The 22,454-nt window shown below is 35.2% G+C and overlaps 1 protein-coding gene across 1 annotated transcript in view; it reads left to right on the top strand.

The window, feature by feature from the left end:
* Positions 1–22,454, top strand: part of LOC109099634 (catenin delta-2-like) — a 249,903-nt gene that overhangs the window by 11,282 nt on the left and 216,167 nt on the right. The window contains exon 2 of the mRNA XM_042714368.1: positions 12,121–12,254. Coding sequence (XP_042570302.1) covers positions 12,126–12,254 — 129 coding nt within the window. The 5' untranslated portion in view covers positions 12,121–12,125. The remainder of the gene's footprint in view (positions 1–12,120; positions 12,255–22,454) is intronic.

Genomic DNA, 22,454 nt, shown 5'->3' with positions numbered 1-22,454 from the left:
TACAGTCTTGTCTGGAAATACTGGCAAGGTTTTAGTAATCATGACTAGAAAGAGATTATTTTTGTCTTTCAAATGTTTGAACTCCAGTATATTTGTAGTTTCCAAATGACCCATGCAATAAATTGTCTAAGATGGTGTCTGGTACAGCGAACAGGAACGGCTGAATATATTTAGGTATGTGGTACCATCTCTGATATGTATCACATTTTACTAGTGAACTGAACCTATTATGATTTTAAATGGTGTTTTCGAGTAGCGTTTTACATAGAAAATTATGTCCTGTCGCATTATATAAGAGGGTGCCCTACATGGCAAAGTGTGATTGATAGTGATAACAGTGCATGGTACATAAATATGCAGTCTCTGGATTTATGACATTTTTGATGATTGTTTGTTTCTGTAAATCTGGAATATGAGAGTCCAATGAGCTGAAAAGACAAAACAAATTAGAAATACTGAGAAAACCCCTGATTATGAGGGTTTGTTGCTGGTGTACAATATGGAGCACCATATGGTCAAATAGTGTGTTAGGGCCCATTTTCCAATAGAAAATATTACTAAAAAAAAACATGGTTTGTCAGTAGCACAACTAAAATGCTGCTATTATAAACTTAAAACTAAGCAGTAGTGAACATTTTCTGCCTGGAGCCTGAAAATGGAAATTCACTGGTCAGATGTGGAAACCCTGTGTACTTTATAACAACAACAATTTCACATACAACTGTTATGACATCCAGCATATTCTAATCACTGAAGTTATACTTCAAAGTATTTTGAAGAATACTTCAAAAGGTCATATGAATAATGCTTATCCTTAGAAAATATGTTCTTATGCACTGATATAACTGCCAAGCTAAGTTGGTTTCGTGTTAGATAAGGAAATATTTCATGTTTGGAGATTTGCATGTTTCGGATTTCACACTCTGGATAGCACAGCAGATCTCTGAGTGTGTGAATCAAGCATATACTGCAGTCCTCATAGATGCTGTATGTTATGATGGAGAACTCTATGCAAATGCATGCATGCACCCTCTGTTTGCATTACAATGAACTGCTTTGTTTATCGTACACCTCCACCTGTCCTGTAAGGTCATGTCTTGTGTGCTGGGATGTAAGATCCATTCTTCAGGCTTGAAATGCACTGCTTTATTTCAGATTCGTAATCTCACTGCAACAAAGGGAATATGCATTTCAATGCATGTAAAAATAAACCAATGTACAAGCCAACCCAATTGTTGATAAGAAGGTTATTGTGTTTATTCTACATATTACAAGGCTGAAATGGAAAATCGGTGCGCTTATGGCATTATGACCGCAGTGCAAAGAGAAATAATGATGGCATCGGACAGTTTGTTTTTTTTTTTTTTTTTTTTTTTTTTTTCTTCAGAGATCCAGCGTTAATAGCACTGTAGATCATTTCCAGTTTTTTCATAGTGGCCTGTTTTGCATGAATCTATTGGACAGGAGAATGACTAAAAGAATGCAATACTCTGCACTGGGATGAAAAACAAATCATGAATATTTCAGGATACTCTAAACCAGGGGTTTTCAAACTCTTGATGGCATGGAACCCCAAATATGATCCTCCTTTCTAAGATATTTTAAGTGTTTTGCCCACTATTAGAGAACTGTCAGATATATTTAAGTTAATTGGTAGTACTTTTCTCAAATAATATCGTTCAACATGTGTTTAAAAATTTTAAAACATTTAATAAATATTTTTAAGTTAGGACATTAACTTTGACAGCCCTAAAAATACAATTTGTTGAACGTGATTTGATTTATCTGTAGTTTTATATGTAACTTAATAAAAACGTGTAATGTACAGTATTTTTTGGTGATTTTTATTTTATTTTTATTATTATTATTTTTATCATTATTTTTTGTAAGCATTCTTTCCTATTGTGGGCAACAAGTGGATGCTAGGGGGTCCACAGAAAATTTACATTAACTCAAGAAAAAAAAAAAAAAACTTGTCCTAGTTCTTAACCTGTGGACTGCAACCCAAAAATCACTTGCAAATCTATTAGGCGAATGCCTACAAGGGCAGGATGAACAAAATAATGCATGGCTAAATGAAATCTGAACCAGGCTACATTAATACAGATTCACTTGCAATGTGGATGAATATGCTTTGCGTGCAGCCACAATGTGTTTTGTGCACATTTATGGACTGCCAAGAGCATTAAACTATTGAAATTCCATTTTGTACGATAAACAGATTTGGTAAAGTGTTGGATAAAATGTAAATTCTGGGCCCTGAAGGTACACCAGCTAAGAACCATGGCTTGAAAATGAACCAAGGTTTGCTGAATTGAGCGAATTGGAGTAGAACAGAGGAGGAAGAGTGGTGGGAGTGAGTGTTCTGTGGGGGATTAGATGAGGAAAAGGAAAAGCAAAAGCGGGTGGGTGGGTGCAGCTCAGGTGGAGGAGATGGGTGGGAGGAAGAAAGCATCCTGGTGTCACTCTTTTATGGAGATGTTTCCCTCCAACGGTGCAAGCGTAGCCTAGCGTGACTGTATGCATGGTGTGCATTGACGCTGCTTTGACTTGGAGGCTCAAGTGCGGACCTGGAGTTGTCCGACCAGCTGCCAATCTCCTTGAGTGCAAAGATTGTTGACGCATTGTTTGATCGAACCAAAAAACGGAAAGTGATATACTGTTATATATGCAAATTAAAAAAAAAAAAAAAAAAAAAACATCTGGATCCTCAGAAAGGATACATTTGTAAAAAATTATAGTCTCAGGGTCTTTAAGAATTTTTTTTCTACTCTTTTGAAAGAAGTCTCTTATGCTCTCCAAGGTTTCATTTATTTTTATAATAATACAGTAATAACAGTAATACTGTGAAATATTATTTCAACTTAAAATCTTTGTTTTCTAATTCAGTATATTGTAAAATAACTTTGTGATGGCAAAGCTGAATTTTCAGCAGCCATTTCTCTACTGTCACATGATCTTTCAGAAATTACTTTTGATCAATTGAATACATTCTTGCTAAATACAAGCAATATTTTTTCATGCCACAAAAGTCTTACTCACGCCAAACTAGTGTTTATAGTAAATTTCCTTTACATTTTTATTCATTTATTTATAAATATTTAATTTAATGTTCAGCATCATTATAAAGTGAAATTGAACATTTTGGAGTGGGACTAGTCTGTGTTTTTTTCACAGTTTCCTGCTCTACTGCCCGGTTTAGCTCACAGTCCGCTTTATCTAAACTGGAAGACTGAAATATCAGACCTCACCAATGAGCTCGGGCAGCCGGCTCGGAAATAGATCACATGTCAGAGGAACAGCAATTACATGTCAGATGCCCTCAGCTAAAGATGCCTTTTAAAAAATACAGTGGTAAACATCATTTTATGTGACCAGACTGCTTTGGTAAAGAGTGTTGACAAAGTAATCATTTTGACTCTAGTTTGTCACACTTTTTCTCCTTTGGGTAAGTGTAGCTCTTCGTAGGGTGATGTGTGACTCTTTCTAGGATCTGCTCTTGCTGTTTGGATTGTTTTGGTTTGTTTATTTGTTGCATGCGGGAGCATTAACACAAGGATGGAACTCACAAGCCGCGTGGGACGAAGGGCAGTGTGGCTGCCAGACTTCCTGCCTGGGAACCAACGCAACGACATGCGCAATATGCAGGGAAATGACTGGGAGAGGAGAGTAGGAGGAAGAGAATGAGAGACCGAACAAAAAGCTGCAGATTTCCCCCTGACACTTTCAGCCTACTCCCTTGGGTTTCCATGGTCAGTACGGCTGTTCTGAGAGAAGCATGGAGCCATCCATTGATTTTTGGGATGCTTTTCATGTCTCTTGAGCATTAAATTTATTATACTACAAGAAAGTCAACAAGAATCAACATTAATATACTACATGGGAGTCAACATGAAATCAAAATAGACTCTGGTTGATTATTATTGTGTATTTAATCAGTGCATATTATTTTATTATAAAAGCTCTTTGCAGGGTTTTATTGATTGGTTGATTTAATATCCTGTGACACTGTGAAGTAGGCTACATAACACAGCATTAAAATGAGTTGGAAAAATAACCTTCATGTTCCTGTAGGTACTGTAGATAGGTATTTAGATTTCTTTCTTTCTTTCTTTCTTTCTTTCTTTTTCTTTCTTTCTTTCTTTCTTTCTTTCTTTCTTTCTTTCTTTCTTTCTTCCCTCGCTCCCTCCCTAAGAAGTGCATACCATTGCATTAGTAAAATGGTTTGGAAAAATAACCTTTTTGTTCCCTCACTCATATTTAATCAATCCATTCTTTTTCATTCAATCAATCCATCAATCATCACTAAGAATAACAAAAAAACAGAAGTAAAATGGTTTGTAAAAAAAAAAAACCAATTTATATTTTATTCATTCATTTCGTTTTTTTAATTAGTTTATTTCCATGTTTCAATAAGCAATGCTTTATATTACAGAAGTAAAATGGGTTTCAAAATAACCTTTTTATTTCATTATTTTATTTTATTTTTTGTTTTTGATGGTGTACTCTCAGTGACTTCGCCAAAATGCCTTTGTAGCTTTGATAAAGTCAGTTGCATGATTGGATTGCTTGACACCTCAGGTTGGACATGTTAACGAGGATTCCATTAGAACTACAAACACGCATGAAAAGTGTTAAAAAACTACAAACATGATGGATATGTGAGACCGACAGACAGGTAGAGAAAGGGGTTTGAGTGATAAATAATATCTAACCTGTTGAAAAAATATTTATTTAATTTTATCCACGTTATATTTCATCTGCAGCAACACTTTGAACTTTATAAGGATACATTTGGTATTAAAAATGCATATTAGTCTATGAGCAGGGTTCTCGGCATGAAGACCCACAAACTGGCAGATCAACGTTCCTCTTTTTCTCTCCAATACGGTCTTTTATGATAATGCAAAGTCAAGATGATTGACAGTGCAGTTTAAATGGTGACAGAATGTACGTAACAAGGTTAAAGACACAGTCATGACGAAGTAGTTGTCCCTAAAGCTATTCTGTTCTAGTCCACAAAAAGAGTACATAAAAATAGCACATAATAATAAGGCAAATAATAATTAAGTGAATTATAAAGCAGTACAGCATATAAATCTATAGCATTTGATACAAATAAACTCAATAAATCATATTCAATATGGATATGTAATGTCACAGGTGGGTGTTGAGTCACTGTCCTTAATAAATGTAAGTAATAAATCTAAGTAAATTGACCCACCATATTGACAATATCAAAATAATAATATGAGATATTTTGCTTTTGTTTTTTCCCCTTGCCTCGCAGGACAGAAATGTCAATAAACCAATTTTACTTGACTCAAGAAGACATATACCAGAAGCCTTGTCTCTCACATAGGCCCGCAGCCCGTGTTCTAGCGTTTTCTAGCTTTTTCCAGCCAGGTTGGGCCATCAGACAGAGGATGGATAACAACTTTTTCCTATTCAGGCCTGCCAAACTGTTCTCTTACTGGAGCAACAGAGGCTTGTTGGCCAGTAAAAGTGCCAAGCGCTGATCTAGACAGTTACAACCTGGCAGCTTATTTTAGCCAACAAACGGGTCTGTCTGCACCTTCTGTCAAAAATTTCCAGCCCCTCTCCCAGTTTCTCAGTCTCATTTTCCCCATTTATATCTCTCCATGTGTGTGTCTCTTTTTTGTGCCTGTCATGCTATAAAACCACATTAGTTTATGAAGTTTATCATTGTTTAACTAATCAGTCTTGATTGTCTTGGCATCCTTGTCTTTTTGTTTTCCTTATTTCTCAGTTTACATCCCCCTACATACTATAGGCAAACCCATTAAAAAACTACATTGCGATTGACGAGTGTTTAAATAAATAACATGGTTTTATATGGGTTTGATGGATGTACATGTTGTCAGTCTGCCATTCATAATGAGGCATCAACCACCTCCATTAAAAGAGCTGCGGCCCATGAACCTCATTCGAATGGCTGTCATGTAGCATGTTGCTTCATCTGAGACCCCAGAGGAGAGGGATGGTGGGAGATGATCATTTTTAGAAGGGCTTGTTCACTCCTTCCATTTACAGATAAGGAACGTCAACGTCAAGTTGGCTCTTGGCACACTGACGACATTTATGATCACTATCCCTTTTGTCTAGTCTAGTAAATAGAAAGTTAACCATCACTTTGTTGCTGAATAAAGACTGATTTGACTCTCTAAATACTAAAAAATAATGAAATAATTTAGCTTTTTTTCTTTTTCAATAATCTGCCACTCAACATAACCTAGCCTCACTTCCTACTCTCTACATGGGCAACTGACATCTAAATTTAAATTAAACTCAAAGACACAATAACAGCTTATAATTAATGATTTGGAACACTTTTAAAAGGTAGTGACTCCATTTGTCACACAAACTGCACTGCATAGGAGTTAAAATTGATTCCTGTGGAGTTTGATATTAGCACGTTGCTAAGCTAACAGCGTGGCACTCTAACAAGCATATGAATGCACAGCACTCAAAAATATTGAGATGAAAGACTTAAACTGATTTTAGTTAGTTACCAAGACAACATTTCTAGTTTTTGTTTAAGCTACAAAATATATTAAACTGCAATAAAATTATTAGAGGTGTATATAGATTTTTAAAATGAATTTTGAATATTTTTAAAATATTAAATTATTTAAAATAATGTATAGCAGTTAAATAGCAGTTATAATATCTACATATAATCATATATTATATATATATATATACAAATATATACATATATATGTATATGTGTATATATATATATACAAACATATAAATACATATATATGTATATGTATATATGTATGTATATATAAAACCTAAATGTTGTAAACATAATAACAAAATGGCAGCTGATTATTCATACTAATTATCAATTAATTAAGCGTGATAAACTCTCACACAAATAAACTTTGTCACACAAAGCGAGCATTTCGTCTAGGCTGGTAAGATAATTGTCTCTGCACATGAGATAAGAGAAAGTATTTTAACATAACATTTATATTTTAAGTGTACCTACAAAAACTGTGTGCTTATGTGTGTAGCTGAATGAATGATTACTAGATCAGATCACTTTAAAGAAGCCACACCAGGCCTGTAAGTGTTTCAGTAGATCATTTATATCTTTTATCCTTGTGTTTACACTCAGAAATGACCTTTTAGAGTGAGGTCTAATTGGATAAAGTACATTTTAGGGCTTAATGTACGAGAAGAGAGAACTCTTTGCAGAGTAAGGTTGACAAAGGGCTATCCACTCCAGAGGTCCTCAGAGATATTTAACTGCACCATTTGCCCACTCTCATACTGTACCCAGGGTTTAGAAGATGGTAGCATTACCTTTACCAGGGCAAACCACAGTGAATGAAATGAGCTGTATCATTGAAAAATGCGACAACACATTACCCAGCAGCACACATTTGTTAGCCAAGATGGAGAAGGAGGTGTCAAAAACAGCTAGACAGCAGGCAAGTAGGAGAAACTCCAGCTCAAAAGTACAGTTAAAGTAATAGTTCATTCAGAAATGAATAATTTGCTCAGCCTAATGTCATTCCAAACCCATATAAATTTGTTTTGCTGAAACAAAAGGAGGTATATGAAATCACAGTTTTACATAAAAATACAGTGAATGAAGGCTGGAGCTTAGGCTTCTACAAAGACTCAAAATAAAATACCATAAAAATATTTTAAAAATTCATATACCTTGTGTGCAATATTCCAAGTCATATGATGGCTTAATAATAACAAAATTCTCAACTTCATTAATTTATAATGATTGAAACCGAATTAAATGCTTAAATTCGAGAACCAGATCAGTCTGATTCTCTCACAGATCATTGTGATTTTTTTTAGAAATGGGATCAAATGATTCACTGCAAAAGATTGATTTGTTCTTGAATCAGTTGTTTCTAGTTCTCTCAAAAGGTTCTCTCAAACGATTGATTCTGAACCTTGTCTTTTCCTTCTTAATGATGACTCTTCAATAACCCTGACTCTAAACCAAAACTTTCCTCTCAGGGTTAACAGCTGCAAAGAAGACCATTATCAGTTCTCGGTTTCCTCCTAATTCCCTGTCAAAACAGCAATGGCTGTCCTATTTTATAGATATTGTTCGACTGGACTCATCCACTGCCTCAATTAATGAAGCAAAGATTTCACCCATTCTCATATGGTTAACCATTCTAAATCAATAATTAATGTTTTAAAATGTAGATAAGTAAAACAATAAAATAAAAAGGGGAGGGGAAAAAAGATTTGTCAGTTGCTTTTCTTTATCGATTTGTCAATCAAGTTTAAAAAAATACCACTGGACAGTTCACTTGTAGAGACCACCAATCAGCTTTTTGGCATGGCAGGATTTCTGTCAGCTGAATCAACATATCAGTTTGCTTTCTCACATCACAGCTTTAAATCTGCAACATTGCTGACTAACAAATGCATTAACGTGACCAGCTGGATATAAACGAACACAAATTAATGGTAACAATCGCGACATTAAACATTTGCGTCCGACTTGCATATGTTTTTGTCACATCGTTTTAACCGCTTGAGGTGCTGCTATTGTTTGCATCCTCTCAGGATTGACAGCAAACAATAGCAGCACCTGTTGTTCTTTCTCCACTAATGCAGCATCTAGTCAACAAATTATTTACTTTATAATGATGTGAAAACATTTACTGTGGTATAATGTGTACACACCGTTTAGTTGTCTGTTTTAAATCCGCACGTCTGAAGTGTCAAGCTCTGTGCAGCGCGCAGTGTTAGTTGCGGCAATCAACTGAATTTGTCTTTTAAATACAGACCTATCGTTAAATTAAATAATATATTTTTATTCAGACTAACACTACGGTAATGTTATATAACCTTTTCTGGTACAGAACATCCCTCCGGTGACATTTAGTTGTTTATTTATCTTTTTACTCAGACTTCCATCAGGGCACGTTTGACTTTAGTACTTGAGGATGAAGACTAAGGCAATTCATTCTGCAGACTAAGCCAATCTCCCTGAAGAGAGCTGGCAGGAAGTGAAGTGCCAGTCAGTTCGGTCTTCCAATCAGCACAAAAGCTGTGGCAGATATTTCTTCACCATAGACCTTAGTCAGGGTAGCACAATATTAAATTTTTGACAAGAATAAAAATGAGGCTGGGAGGGATAGAAGTACAGTGTGTTCAATGGATTTGTACTGCATTTTAACAACAGCTAACAAAACTTAAAAAAAAAAAAACTTCAGTTGGCAAAAACTCCATAAAGCAGTTTTGAAAGTTGTGAGTTTTGTAATTGATGTGGTCTAGTATCTTTATACAGTATGTGTCATTGTAAAGATTATAATCTATGTTTTCATTTGCATGCAATTCACTATGGCATCTGGCCTAACTAAGGTCTGTACCAGCTAACAGGGAACATTCTCAGAACTTTGGAAAGAACATTCTGGAAAGATTCTTTCAAAGTTATGAACAAACATTCTTCTAGTTAACTTTAGTAGAATTTAGGGCTGTGCAATTAATCGAAAAACGTTTTCGATTTTGATATTGGCCTCCAACGACTTTGAAAATACAATAATCGAGATTAAACAGTTATTGCGCCCCATTCCGCCCCCTTTTGCAGCGCTGCATTTTCGTTCCTCCATAAAAGTCCAATTTCCCATGCAAATCAGTAAAATTATGTAACGTGACTTTTGCAAAATGGGATGTGCTTGATTTATCGAGGTATATTTATTCATGTTTTTAAAAGTGTGAAAGAGAACTAAACTAAAGTCATCTTTTAGCTCAAGGTGCGCGCCTAAACAGTCAAATACACGCAAAATTGTGTCCAAATGCTGCATTTAGTGATTATTCATGTATACCTTCGTCGGGCATGCAATAAATGAACGTAAAGAGTTGAGAATGAAAATACGCGTGTAACGGTAAATTGGATCTGTGCGGCTCTTAAAGTGACAGCAGGCTATTTTTCTGCTGCGACTGTGTGCTTAATAATCAAACAACAAAAGACAAATTTAGGATTTTTGTAGCTTTAATATGAAACAATTTTTTTTAATTCTTACAGTGAAGACTGTGCTGTTTTATTTTACATTTGATGATTCATTTCTGTGGTAGGCTGTAAATTGCTTGAGACGTGAATAAAAAAACATTAAAGCACAGTTTGTTTCATTTGTTTTTTTTTAATTCTATTTTATTTGTCCTTTGCTTATTTATTACTGACAGTTTAATTATTTTCAATAATTTTGAGGAATTTTTATTTTTGTTTGTTCGTTTGGAATTCCACTGCAACTGTCATAGCAACCTTATTTACAAGAAATACATACTTGATATGCATTAATCATATAACATATCACTCATATAAAGTTTTGGTCATATGGCCCCCTCATAATCATTTAAAATAACCGTGATGACAATATTGACCAAAATAATTGTGATTATGATTTTTTGCCATAATCGAGCAGCCCTTCTTGTTCGTTCAAAGTTATTTAATAATGTTCTTAAAACATTTGCACAAAAACATTTTACTTCATTTATGGAATGTTTTTCTGAAACATTTAAGTTGTAATTTTGGTTTGTCTAATGTTTTTTTTTCTACTTACTAGTTTCAGACATTACCATAATGTTTGCTAAGTTATAAAATGGAATGTTCCCTTAAAGTTTTCTCTAACATTCAAATAGCCAAGATTTTTTTATTTTTTTATCAAAGAACATTTTCATGGTCAACTTATTTCATCTTAATGGAAACATTGACCATATTAGCACATTATTGTAAGTCTGGATTATACATTTGCCCTGCAGATCTGAGTGTTGTAGCACCTACAAGACATCTCGGCACGTTGCATGGGTCAAGTGGTTGCATTTGCCTGAACTTTTGACTTACTTCCACAAGTCCTTTATTCCTGTGAGTGCATTGAAGAGGCTTTGGGGTGAATTATGTGAGCATGTGTGAAGGGAAGAGTGGAGGAAGGTAAACAATGTGGAAATGGTGGTTTAAGGAGGCATAATTTGATTTCCAGAAAGTCAGGCGGAGGCACACTGTCGTGTCAGATGAGGCTAGTCATCTTTATTAACAAGGGAACAAAGTTGGCAGGCTCGGCCGCAACTACCACTGAGCGTGACAAAATATCCAGAGATTGTCCTACACAACCATTTATCTTGATCTGAGTCCAGCTAATGCCTAGCTCAGTTATTATTTGGAATCTCTTTCTAATCAATACAGATTCTTTATAGGTTGTATGAATCATGTTTTTGTACATCCTGACATTTGCTCATTTGCTACTGTAAATAAACCGTGGGGGTTTATGAGATTACTGAGGCATTAGACTTGACTGAAAATGTCTGACTAGCTGCTTTTGGCAGATTTCACTGTTATAAATCTAAAATGTGTTGATTGTTTGTTTTATTTAGATCCAAAGAGGTCAGTACTGCAAACTCTCAATATTCATAAACCCTCAAACCTGGATGACTCATGATCAAAGAATGTATATTTATAATTTTTAAGGGATAGTTTTCCCAAAAATAAAAATTCTGAAATTCTGGCATCATTTACTGACCCTCATGTCATTCCAAAACTGACTTTCTTTTCTGGGAGACATAAAAGAAGATATTTTTAAGAATGTTGCTAACAGTTTCAGTTCTCATTGACTTGGAAGCAATGCTTTGAATTTAAAAACATCTTAATGGTGGATTTGTTTATTACAAAGCAGCTTTTCACTTAACATGACATTAATTGATATACTGGAGTTTGAACTCTCATTCTGACGGCACCCATTCACTGCAGAAGATCCATTAGTGGGTAGATTATGTAATGCTAAATTTATCCAAATCTGTTCAGATGCAGTAACCAATTAATACACATCTTGGATAGCCTGAATGTAAAATTTCAGCAAATTTTCATGTTTGGGTGAGCTATTCCTTTAAGTAATTGTAATGTGTTAAAATAGTAATGCATAACAAAGCATTAAATGCAATGTTTTTAGACCATCGGTTGAGTTTGAGAACCAGATGAGTCTTGTTTGTGAATGAATCATTCTGTTTTAGGATCATTACATGTGTTTTTCTTGCATCAAGTCTGAACCTGATGATCCTGAGTTGAAGTCTAATGATGAAGAGTTGCTAGTAAATGTATTTTGTCCTCCACAGAAGTCATGCCAGTTCCAGAACAGTCTGCCGAAGCAGAGAATGCCACCATGCTTAGTCCAGGACTGAATGCTTCTAATGATGATGGATCTGAGACTGAGACCACCTCTGCCATTCTGGCCTCTGTGAAAGAGCAGGTAGGACTTTTAAAGTCCACTGTCCCACTTAATTCACATTTTAGGCACAAAGCCAAAACGTTTTAGTGGAAAAGTTTAATTCTTTGCAGTTCTGTCCATGACTTATCAGGAGACAGCAGTTACCTGTACACATTTGTCATATTAACTCTAGTGGTGGACTTTTTCTGTACACTTTCTGGGAGACAAAGATTAAAAGAGGAATGATACCGTGAGTATAGAAAAGAATCCCCCCACCCCCTTAAAAATATTACGTTTTGTTGCTTTGCAGTCTGAACTTGAAGACTTCAGTCCACAAACAATCACCATCAAATTTAACTGAACTTGAGCAGTTCTGCCAAGAAGTGTGGGCAAATATTGTAAAGTCTAGATGTGCAAAGTTAGTAGAGATGGAGACATATCCCAACAGACTAAAGGCTGTATAATTAAAGCAAAAGATGATTCTACAAAATACTGACACAAAGAGCTGATCCTTTTTCCAATTCAGTGATTCTGTTTGTTTTTTCTGACATGTTGTTGTTGTTGTTACATCTTTCACTTGGATGTTATAAGTTGCAAGTTATAAGTAAATACAGCTGGATAAAACAAAAACTGTGGAAGTAACTATAAAGTTATCCATAGATGTATACTAGAATTTAACTGGATGTAATGATGTGAATGCAAAGGCTCAAAGCCCCCCACTCTCAATTCATGGCTTTAACAACCCTGTATACACTACCGTTTTTTTTTTTCATTCATATTGTTAAATAAAACAATTAAAAAACACTCTTATTCACAAAAAACACAATAAATGCATTCATATTGTGAAATATTACAATTTTAATACAAATATTATTATAATTTAAAATAAGTGTTTTCCAATTTAATATATTATAAAAATGTTATTTATTTCTGTGGTGGCAAAGTTTCATTTTCAGCATCATTACTCCAGTCTTCAGTGTCACATGATCCTTCAGAAATTATTCTAATATGCCGATTTAGTGCACAAGAAACATTATTATCAATGTTGAAAACAGTTGTGCTGCTTAATATTTTTGTAGAAACTGATACTTTTCGGATTCTGTGATGAATATAAAATAATAATAATATGTAAATCTTGAATAGAAATCTTTTATAACATTCTAAATGTCTTTACTGTCAATTTGAAACAAATTAATGTGTCCTTGCTGTATAAACGCATTGATTAAAAAAAATAAATCTTTCTCACCTCAACAGTAGTATATATAATGTATATAAATCCAAAATAATAAAACAATATATATTTATATACTGTATTTATAAAATGCAATTTTTCATATTCTAATTTGGAGAGGCCAGAGGGCTATTGAGTTAAAGCTCAGGTGTGACATTATTACACCATTTAAAGATCAGGGGCTAAAAGGTGGATAGAAAACCTGAAATATTTAAAACGACATTACAGTAGAGGTGAGAAAGTAAGCTGGAGGAAAATGACACTGTGTGATGATGAATGTTTGGTTGAGGAAATCTTCCCGAGGACAAAATCCAGAGCCACCGGAATGAATGCAAATTGAGAGACGGAGAGGGAAATCAGGAAAATGCCATAAAGTCAGAGCCTGCGGAACTGTTACACCTTGGGAATCTGTCTTGGTAATGATTTTATTGACACTACAGTATGCAACATATTATACGTGTAATTTGTATTTGATTACATTCTTCATGTTTGCCAAATCCCAGCTCAGCAGTAAAAGGCCACCTGTGTTTTACTCGATGATGGATTTAGTTCAGGCAGCCATTCCCATCCCACCTGGAATGGCCTGGAAGACTGTGCAGGTGGCACTCCGGCCCAGTCCATCACAAAAATTAGCCATTACTTTTATTCATACACAACGAATTCTCGCCAAGTTGTGCATCGTACAGACGGCTGGCTCATCACAGCCTCAAAAAGTTGATGGCTTTATGTACTGCTTTAATAAAAGCAACATTAAAATGCAGAGATGCTGATGCAGCGTTTCACTGAGCAGAACTAAGCACAGTGCTGGGGTTTCATGGTAGATTTGATTAATAAGCCTGTGTATGTCTATCAGACACTGTGAGGAAGCTGTGTAAATAAATGCTAGTAATGTTTGGAGACTCTCATCCCTCTATTTAAAGCACCATCTACAGTAGCTGTTAAATCAGGTTAAAATGTATCATATCTTTTCAAGATAAATAAATAAATAATCATTTTGGGCATGTATCATATTTGGTGTAAAGTATGAAAAAATCTTTTTGAGATTTGTTTGATATAGATGAAATTTTACAGTGTTTTTAAAGATCAGTGTTATTTTTTGTTAACTAAAACTATGAAAAGTCATTCATTGAAATAACGCTAAATTAAAATATAGCCTACTGTAAATAACAAATGAAAAAGTAAAAAAAAAATGCTGAAATGCTGCCTTGGCAAATAAAATTAAAACAAACTTACTCAAATTTAAAGTAAAATTAAAATGAAAACTGAAAGCTTCTTAAAAAATATTAATAAATATTATAATAGTTTATAAATAGGGCCTAATAATAAAATGACAGCATTAAAGATTAGTATAAAGTGAATGTTAGATGAAGATAAAGGTAATCAAAATGTAAAAACAGAGGAAATGAGCTTATAATGAGCAAATATATTTCCAATATTGGCTGAAACTAGCCGTTACACCAAATGGTAGCAATATATATCATGCATCCCTATTTCGCAACCTTTTTTCTTTAACAAGTGAAATTTTGTTAAATTGCATTCGTAAGAATTACAAAACATTGCAATTTTGTCTATTTTATTGTTTTTGACTCTAAAAGAACTTACAAACTATCAGAGAAACTATTTGAGAAACCTGGGCTGGACTTGTGTTGGTCTTGATGCCAAGAGCACTAATTCCTACTTCACATTTTTTGGGGTGCTTAGTGATATTTCTGCACCTTTTGTGACACAACAACTTCTCAAAATAAAGTGTAAATTAGATGTTCTCCTGTTATTTCCTGACTTACTCCCATATTACTTTGTCATGAATGAATTCACAGCAGAAATACTTTCAGTGACTTCTAACCTCACGAGAGAAAAGAACTCGTAACAATACAGTACCATACACTGAAAATGGCATTATATTGTACTATGAAATCAAACCCACTTCCATTTTTTTTTTTCAAGAAGAAAAGGCACAATTTATTCATTTCAAGCTTTCCAGTGAAACTATTGCTCTGTTCTGATCACATAAGCAATTAAGGCATTATATTTGCAGCCTTGAGATTTCATTGTGAGGATGTTAGGGTTATTTCTTTGCAATTTCAGACGAGCCCAGGCTGTGTGCAAGCCTCATTATGCCAACTCCTTTCATGCATCTAGCACATGCTTGGCCTTCACATATCAGTGGGCTGGTCCCTGTGTAATAAAGCCTTTCATGTTGAATACTCGGATTAGAAATAAAAAAGCAGAATAACAGAAGTGTGCTTAATAAAGGCACTATTAGGTTGCTCACTGTTAGATTTATCTGTTGCCAAACATCTAAAAGAAAACAGTGACATACAGGCAAGTATGGTGACCCATACTCAGAATTCGTGCTCTGCATTTAACCCATCCCTGCATTTAATGAACCCACATTCTGAGCAGTGGGCAACCATTTATGTTGCGGCGCCGGCGGGGAGCAGTTGGGGGTTCGGTGCCTTGCTCAAGGGCACCTCAGTCGTGGAACTACCTCACCTAAAATAAAACACACAAAATAATGATTAGTATTCGAACGGGACATCACTCCGGACCTTACTCCCCCCTGAAGTGACCACTGAAATCTTGACACTGGTTAATCTAGGTTTTCACACTTTTTGATCCCTCTTTTAATATAATAAGCCAACAAATAAGATGATGCCCTTGCATAAATATTTTTTAAATATATAATGATAAATTATAAACGTGTACTTTCTTATTGTGCATTTGATAATACTGTATTTCCTGCCTACCATTAGAGTACTGTTAGATGTATAAATGTTGTCAATAAATAACATAATTGTGAATAACATCATGAGTTCTGACAAGTCTTAAGGTTTTAATTTCATTCATCTTACTGATATCTAATGTACTGTATATGCTAATGATAATTCGTGTTATTATTGTTAAATCATTTTTTTTTTTACTAAATATTACATGATTAATTTAATCCACTTATATTCATATTCATGTTGTTGTTGTTGTTGTTATTATTATTTATTATTTAATAGCTTTATTCATATTGTTAAAATATGTGTTTATTAATATTTGTTTTGAATTATTGTATAATAATAATAATTATAAGAACAACAACAACAATTTTACACAACTTTTTAATAGTATTAATATTTGTGTTAATAGTGCTATTAATATTACTTTGGTCTATCACTAATTATTTTTTCAATTGTTATTTAATTGTTGTATACATCATATTAAAACATTGATTTATTAATATGTTCATTATAATGTAATATTTAGGTATTATTGTGTTAATAACAACAACAGGAATAATAATAAAAATAATAATAATAGTACACTAATATTTTTGTTATTATGTAATCTTACTATTATTACATTGGTTTATTACTAAATATTATTAAACAATATGTATTAATATATTATTGTATTATTACTAATAAGATAGATAGATAGATAGACAGACAGACAGACAGACAGATAGATAGATAGATTTTAATTTTAACAATTTTACCATTGACCCCTTTGTGGCCCCTAGTGTGGAAACCCATGGATTAAGAGATTTTTTAGGGATGCACAATAAATATCGGCACGGTAAATCTCTACACGTGCGTGCTTTCACGTGGAGCAGCATTTACTACACAGAGCCGTTGTTCACTGACAAGCTGCACAAAACCACAATCATATTTTGAGCATGTTTTGCGCAGCTTGTCAGTTTAGGTTTTACAGGGCTTTTCCACATGTCCTATGGCAATTTCCAAGTTCCCGTACTGATGGTGTTTTATGTATTTGCGTAACTTGTAAATGTGAATCATAGATGTGTCTGGAAATCCTGCTATGGTGGATATAAATGGCTGATGAGATCTTAGGCACGCATCGCTGTTATGACCTCCATCCGCCCCTGTCCTATCTAAATCCCCAACCACCACCCCTGAATAGCTCTCAACCATTTCCTGCCTGTCCCGTCACTCACGCACGTCCAGCAGGGGCCTGTGGGATGACACCTGAGAGCAATCACCATAAACAGCACCATCATTGTAATCACCATCCTCATCACCGCACCCATCAAAATGGTAATGCGTTTCAGCGGCAGATCGCTGATTCTGTGTGTTCTTGAGTAAACCCTGTTATGCATTCTAGTTCAACACGTCACCCATATAGACCCCGCAAAAAAATCTGACTCTGTGGCTTCTGTGATGCGTATCACGCGTGACTGTGTGTCAGCGCTGCCTGGGAGTTTCACAAGATCTGTATTGAGTCTATTGAGATGGAGAAGGAGGCCTTATAAATATGTATGTCATGCAAATGACCGTCCGTCTTGTGTGTTTTCTTTGAAGTGATGTGTGTGTGATCTCAACAGGAGGTGGCAGTTGTGTGTCCCAATCAAGTTGCCAGTGTTAGGCGATCTTATAAATGAAGCCATCTTATTTTGGACGCAATAGCTCGCGCCAAGAGATTGATTGCGAAGGGGCTGCATCTACCACATTGAGCTGGTGTTAGTGGATGTGTGGGACAGGTCTCAGTGAGTAAGCTGAGATGAAAGGCAATCTATTATTATATAAAACAGACAACACGCTTAGAATATCTTCTATCATCACATTTGTTTCACATTACACATGATACTGCCGTTCTTATTACAAAAAAGAATAATCAAGAAAAAAAATAAAAGAGTTTAATGAAAACAATAAAAATAAACACTTGTTACTTATAAACATTATAGATTTTTGTTTCCCCAAAGAACTTTTTTGGGGGCTTTGGTTGTATGGTTATAGGAACTAGGTGTTCCAACTTAAATCATTCCCTGTTCCTGTGGCGCGAACATGCCAAAAAGCAGGTATTTCCACCAATAGTTATAGGATCTATGAAAACGTTCCTCTGGTGCAGAAGCCCCTAGTGAACAGCTCTCAAAAGAACCTTTATTTTTTAGTGTCAAGAACATTTAAAATATCTAAAGAAACCTTTTTTTTAATAATAATAAAAATATATCTATCTATATATATATATATATATATATATATATATATATATATATATATATATTATATATATATATCCTTTTTATAATATATGAAATAGGAAGAAATAGGAAGGTTTCATGGATGGATGTTAAAAGTTCTTCTTGGAACCAAAGATGAAATAAAGAACATTTATTTTTAAGAGTGTACATATAGCATTGTGATATTTGTGCTTTAAAATCAGAAGTAGTATTCATAGCCTATTTTTTTTCTTTCATAATGTGGTATACGTCTGAGTGAAACAGTAAATGAAATTAAAAAGTATGTTTGATTCGATAATTCATTGTTTTGTGAAAAGTAAGTGTTGCAGATCTGAATGTTAGCCATTCCTCTCACGATTATCATTGACTGCTATTCTTAAGGAGGCTTTTTGAGGACGACATGGAGACTGAATGTCAAGTTCACCATCAAGAGCATCTTAACATATCCCAGTGAAAATGTGTTTCTTCTTTAAATATGTCATTATTTGATATGATCGTCATAACCAGTATTATACAGTATTGCATTAACCAACATAGAAAGATTCCATTAGCTATTAGTAATATTTTAGAAATGTGTTCTCAGTGTCCTTTTAAACGCTGTCCATTGCCATCGAAAGTCCAAGATGAATGTTTTCTTAAGGTGTTTGTAGGCATCCAGCAGTAACCTAAAAAGACATTGATTGTCACTGAGGAAACTTTTGGTTTGAAGCTTCAACCGTTCTGACTGTCCTCCTGTTTTATTGAATGGTGCATTGTTTATACTCAAGGGTTTATGTTAAAGGGCATCTGGACTTGGAAACAGCAGAGAGGCAGGAAGCCAGTAAAGCTTGCGTTAGTCAATTCTGAGAGTATTTTCCTTGGATAAATCTAAATGTCATTGACTCTCAGTCTGGAAATGATTCAGCATTTCACCATATGATTGTTGAATTGAGGTTTAGTGAAAGCTTTACTTTAGGGCTGGACAATATATCGAACGATATGACCATGTGCATCTCGTCAGTAAAGCCGGTTCCATGATTAGCGGTAAATCCCCCTATATCGAGTTCATTATTGAAGATGAATCGCCTTTGATAATGAACTCGATATAGCGTAGCTTGTCAGTAAACTACGGCTCTGTGTATTAACTGCAGCTCCATTTGAAAGCAAGTGATGGGGATTTACCGCTAATCATGGAACCGGCTTTACTGACGAGATGCACATGGTTATATCGTTCGATATATTGTCCAGCCCTCCTTCACTTAGATCCCGTCTCACAGCACAATAATAACCAACTGTGCATTGGCAAAAAATAAATAAATAAATAAATAGACTGAATAAAAAATAAACAAATGATGATTGGATGATTTATTGTTTGAGTTAATCAATAAAGATCTTTGCAATCATTGCTTAAACTGCACAAAAGTCCATTGCATATTTACAAATTTAGGCTTATAGTAAATAGAATGTTTTAATCTATTGAATCACAATATATTATTGCATGATTACAGCTGTTAAAAAAAGATACATTTCAGATGGTTTGGTGAACGGAAGAATTTTGAATTTTGAACTTTTTCTGAGCTCATTGTCACCTTGTATTGTAATATCCAAAGTTTCTTTAAAAAATAATAAATAATTGTCATGTAGAAATGAGATTTGCATGTTTCACAGTGGCCTTTTCAAATGCACCTAGCACCACAACATCTCAGAATGTGACATTTTAGTGTTACATGAACATGGAGAATGACACGCTGTTTGGTAAACAGAGTGTTACACACAGACTGCGTCATACAGGCCTTGCTTGCCTCAGATACATGCTATCACTGCTGCCATATCACACATACCATCTCCGTCCATCCCAGAAACACTTATATATGCTCGCAAAAGGACGAGTACTACACAAATCCTATATTGCACCGTGTGCATTTGAGCCAGAGAATGAAAAGAGAGCAAAGATTGAGCGCTTGTGCAACAAAGAGAAATGTCACACATGGAGCAGACACGTGTGCAGTAGAAGGCCTCGAGGGCCTGTCAGTAATGGTTGGCCTCAGGGAAGAACAGCATAATGTTGTGTTGTGTTCCAGTGTTGAGTGGATCACTACAGCAACCAGAGAGCGGGCAGGCTGTTTCCTCTGTGAAAATCACCCCACTCCCTCCCATCTCGACCTGTCTGCTTCGACGGCACAGCCAGTTTGCTGTCCCTTTAAGAGTTATGGCCTCCTGTCTGTCACTTAATCTGGGTTACAGCTCAGCTTTGTGTTTCTCTTGCTCAAGCTGGCCGCAGCGACTCGGTTCATTGTGTGTGTTTGTATCTGTGTGTGGTTTGTTTAGTTTTCTGTCGCTTTGTTTATTCACTCTGTATCGTCAGTGAATCCCTAATGAAGTTTAACAGGCGATCCTTTGCTTGAAGACTGACCTTGAATCAGCTCCATCGGGCGATTGTAATCAACTGTAAATGTGTGTGCATTTGCATAGTGATATTGGAGACCAGGTAAAATGGTGTGGGACATCATAAAATTATGTTCATGGATGTTGGCTTGTTTTGTGTACACTATCATTATTGAATTGATTGTATCTTAATTAGAAACTGACCATGCAGAAAATGTCCTTCATTGATGTTCTTCAAGTGTACTTTGCAAATAAGAGTCTGGCCACTAGGTGGCAAACATATTAAAGTTTAACTTGATCCTTGGAAGTCAATGTTAAAACAAAATAGATGCTTTTTACTTTCTTTTCCTCTTCCATCTTGTGTTATGTTCTCATAGAGGTCTTTGACATGGACCTCATGTTGCGGCCTATTTTTGATGTTACCCTGAGGCCCTACTTTATTAAGACTTTCTTGAAAAAAAGTGAATATGTTTATCTAAGTGTCTTTTAAGCACTGCGTCTCCGAATTGACGGTAAAATGCACATGTGAGAACCAAACAACATTTGGGTCCTTTTTTAAAACCTGAACAGGTTCTCGATTCCAAGCTGCACTGTTTAGTCTAAATATGGCAAAGGGTTTTACAAACGTTTGCCACAGGCTTTTTTATTGTCCATGATGTGTGTAGATTTGTGTCTGCTATGACACTGTGGTAACATAAATGACACGTTTGCGCACTGATGAGTTGCCGTCAAAAACCTTTATAATTTCCAAAGTTAAGAATCTATTAGAGTAAACACAACTGGCCCGCCGATCTTTGTTTTTAGGCATGACAAGAGATGTTCTGTCACTCTGCCCTTGAATGTAAGCTCGTATGAATGTTATCAGTAAAGTGCATGTTGGAGATGATTGTACGGGACATGTGCATTGTTAGCCCTGAGGCCTTCACCGGAGAATTGGCAGATCTTTGCGCAATTTAGATTTGAGATATCAACAGGCCAATCTCGAGTTACCACAGTTGACAGGCTGTTTGTGTTAATCCATAGACAGCGGCTGTCAATTATTAGTGTTGTACATCACGTCCTCTCTGCAACATGGAGAAAATAATAACTGTCAGTTGTGACTCCTGCAGAGTGAAAATGTGCTGCGTGTTGATTATGCAATCTGCAAATGCAGCTTCAACATTGTTTTTGGCTTCATGGTGCAATCCTTACTAGCTCATACATTTTTACTCTTAAAGAGACTGAAATTCTGTCATCATTGAAATGGAATTTTTGGTTTTAAGAGAGGATAATGAAACGTTGAGGATTCAATTACTGATTTGTCATTTGTATGTTTGTTGTCGGCTGCATTAGTAGACTCCCATGCATGCCAAATGCCTTTTTCATTGTGTATGTGGTGAAAACATCTGATTTGAGTTGTACACAATGGCATTACAAGTTGAAAATTGCTTTTTAAATTCGTAATTGCATGTTGGATGAAACTTTTTAGGCTGACAAATTACTGACGTCAAATTGTCTTTGCTTCTTTAATATGGCTTTCATAGTATTTCACAGGAGCATGGGAAAAGGTGCAATTCTGGATCTCTCTTACATCCTCGCTCTGATTGCCATCTCTGTTTGGCCACATCTCCTTTCAGCTCTGTTGATGGACTGTAATATGCAGAACCTCATCAAAGACTCCCATGAGCAACAAGTTAGTTCT

Source organism: Cyprinus carpio, chromosome A24 (assembly GCF_018340385.1).
Source record: "Cyprinus carpio isolate SPL01 chromosome A24, ASM1834038v1, whole genome shotgun sequence".
Taxonomy (NCBI): domain Eukaryota; kingdom Metazoa; phylum Chordata; class Actinopteri; order Cypriniformes; family Cyprinidae; genus Cyprinus; species Cyprinus carpio.
This window is presented reverse-complemented; position numbering and strand designations above follow the sequence as displayed.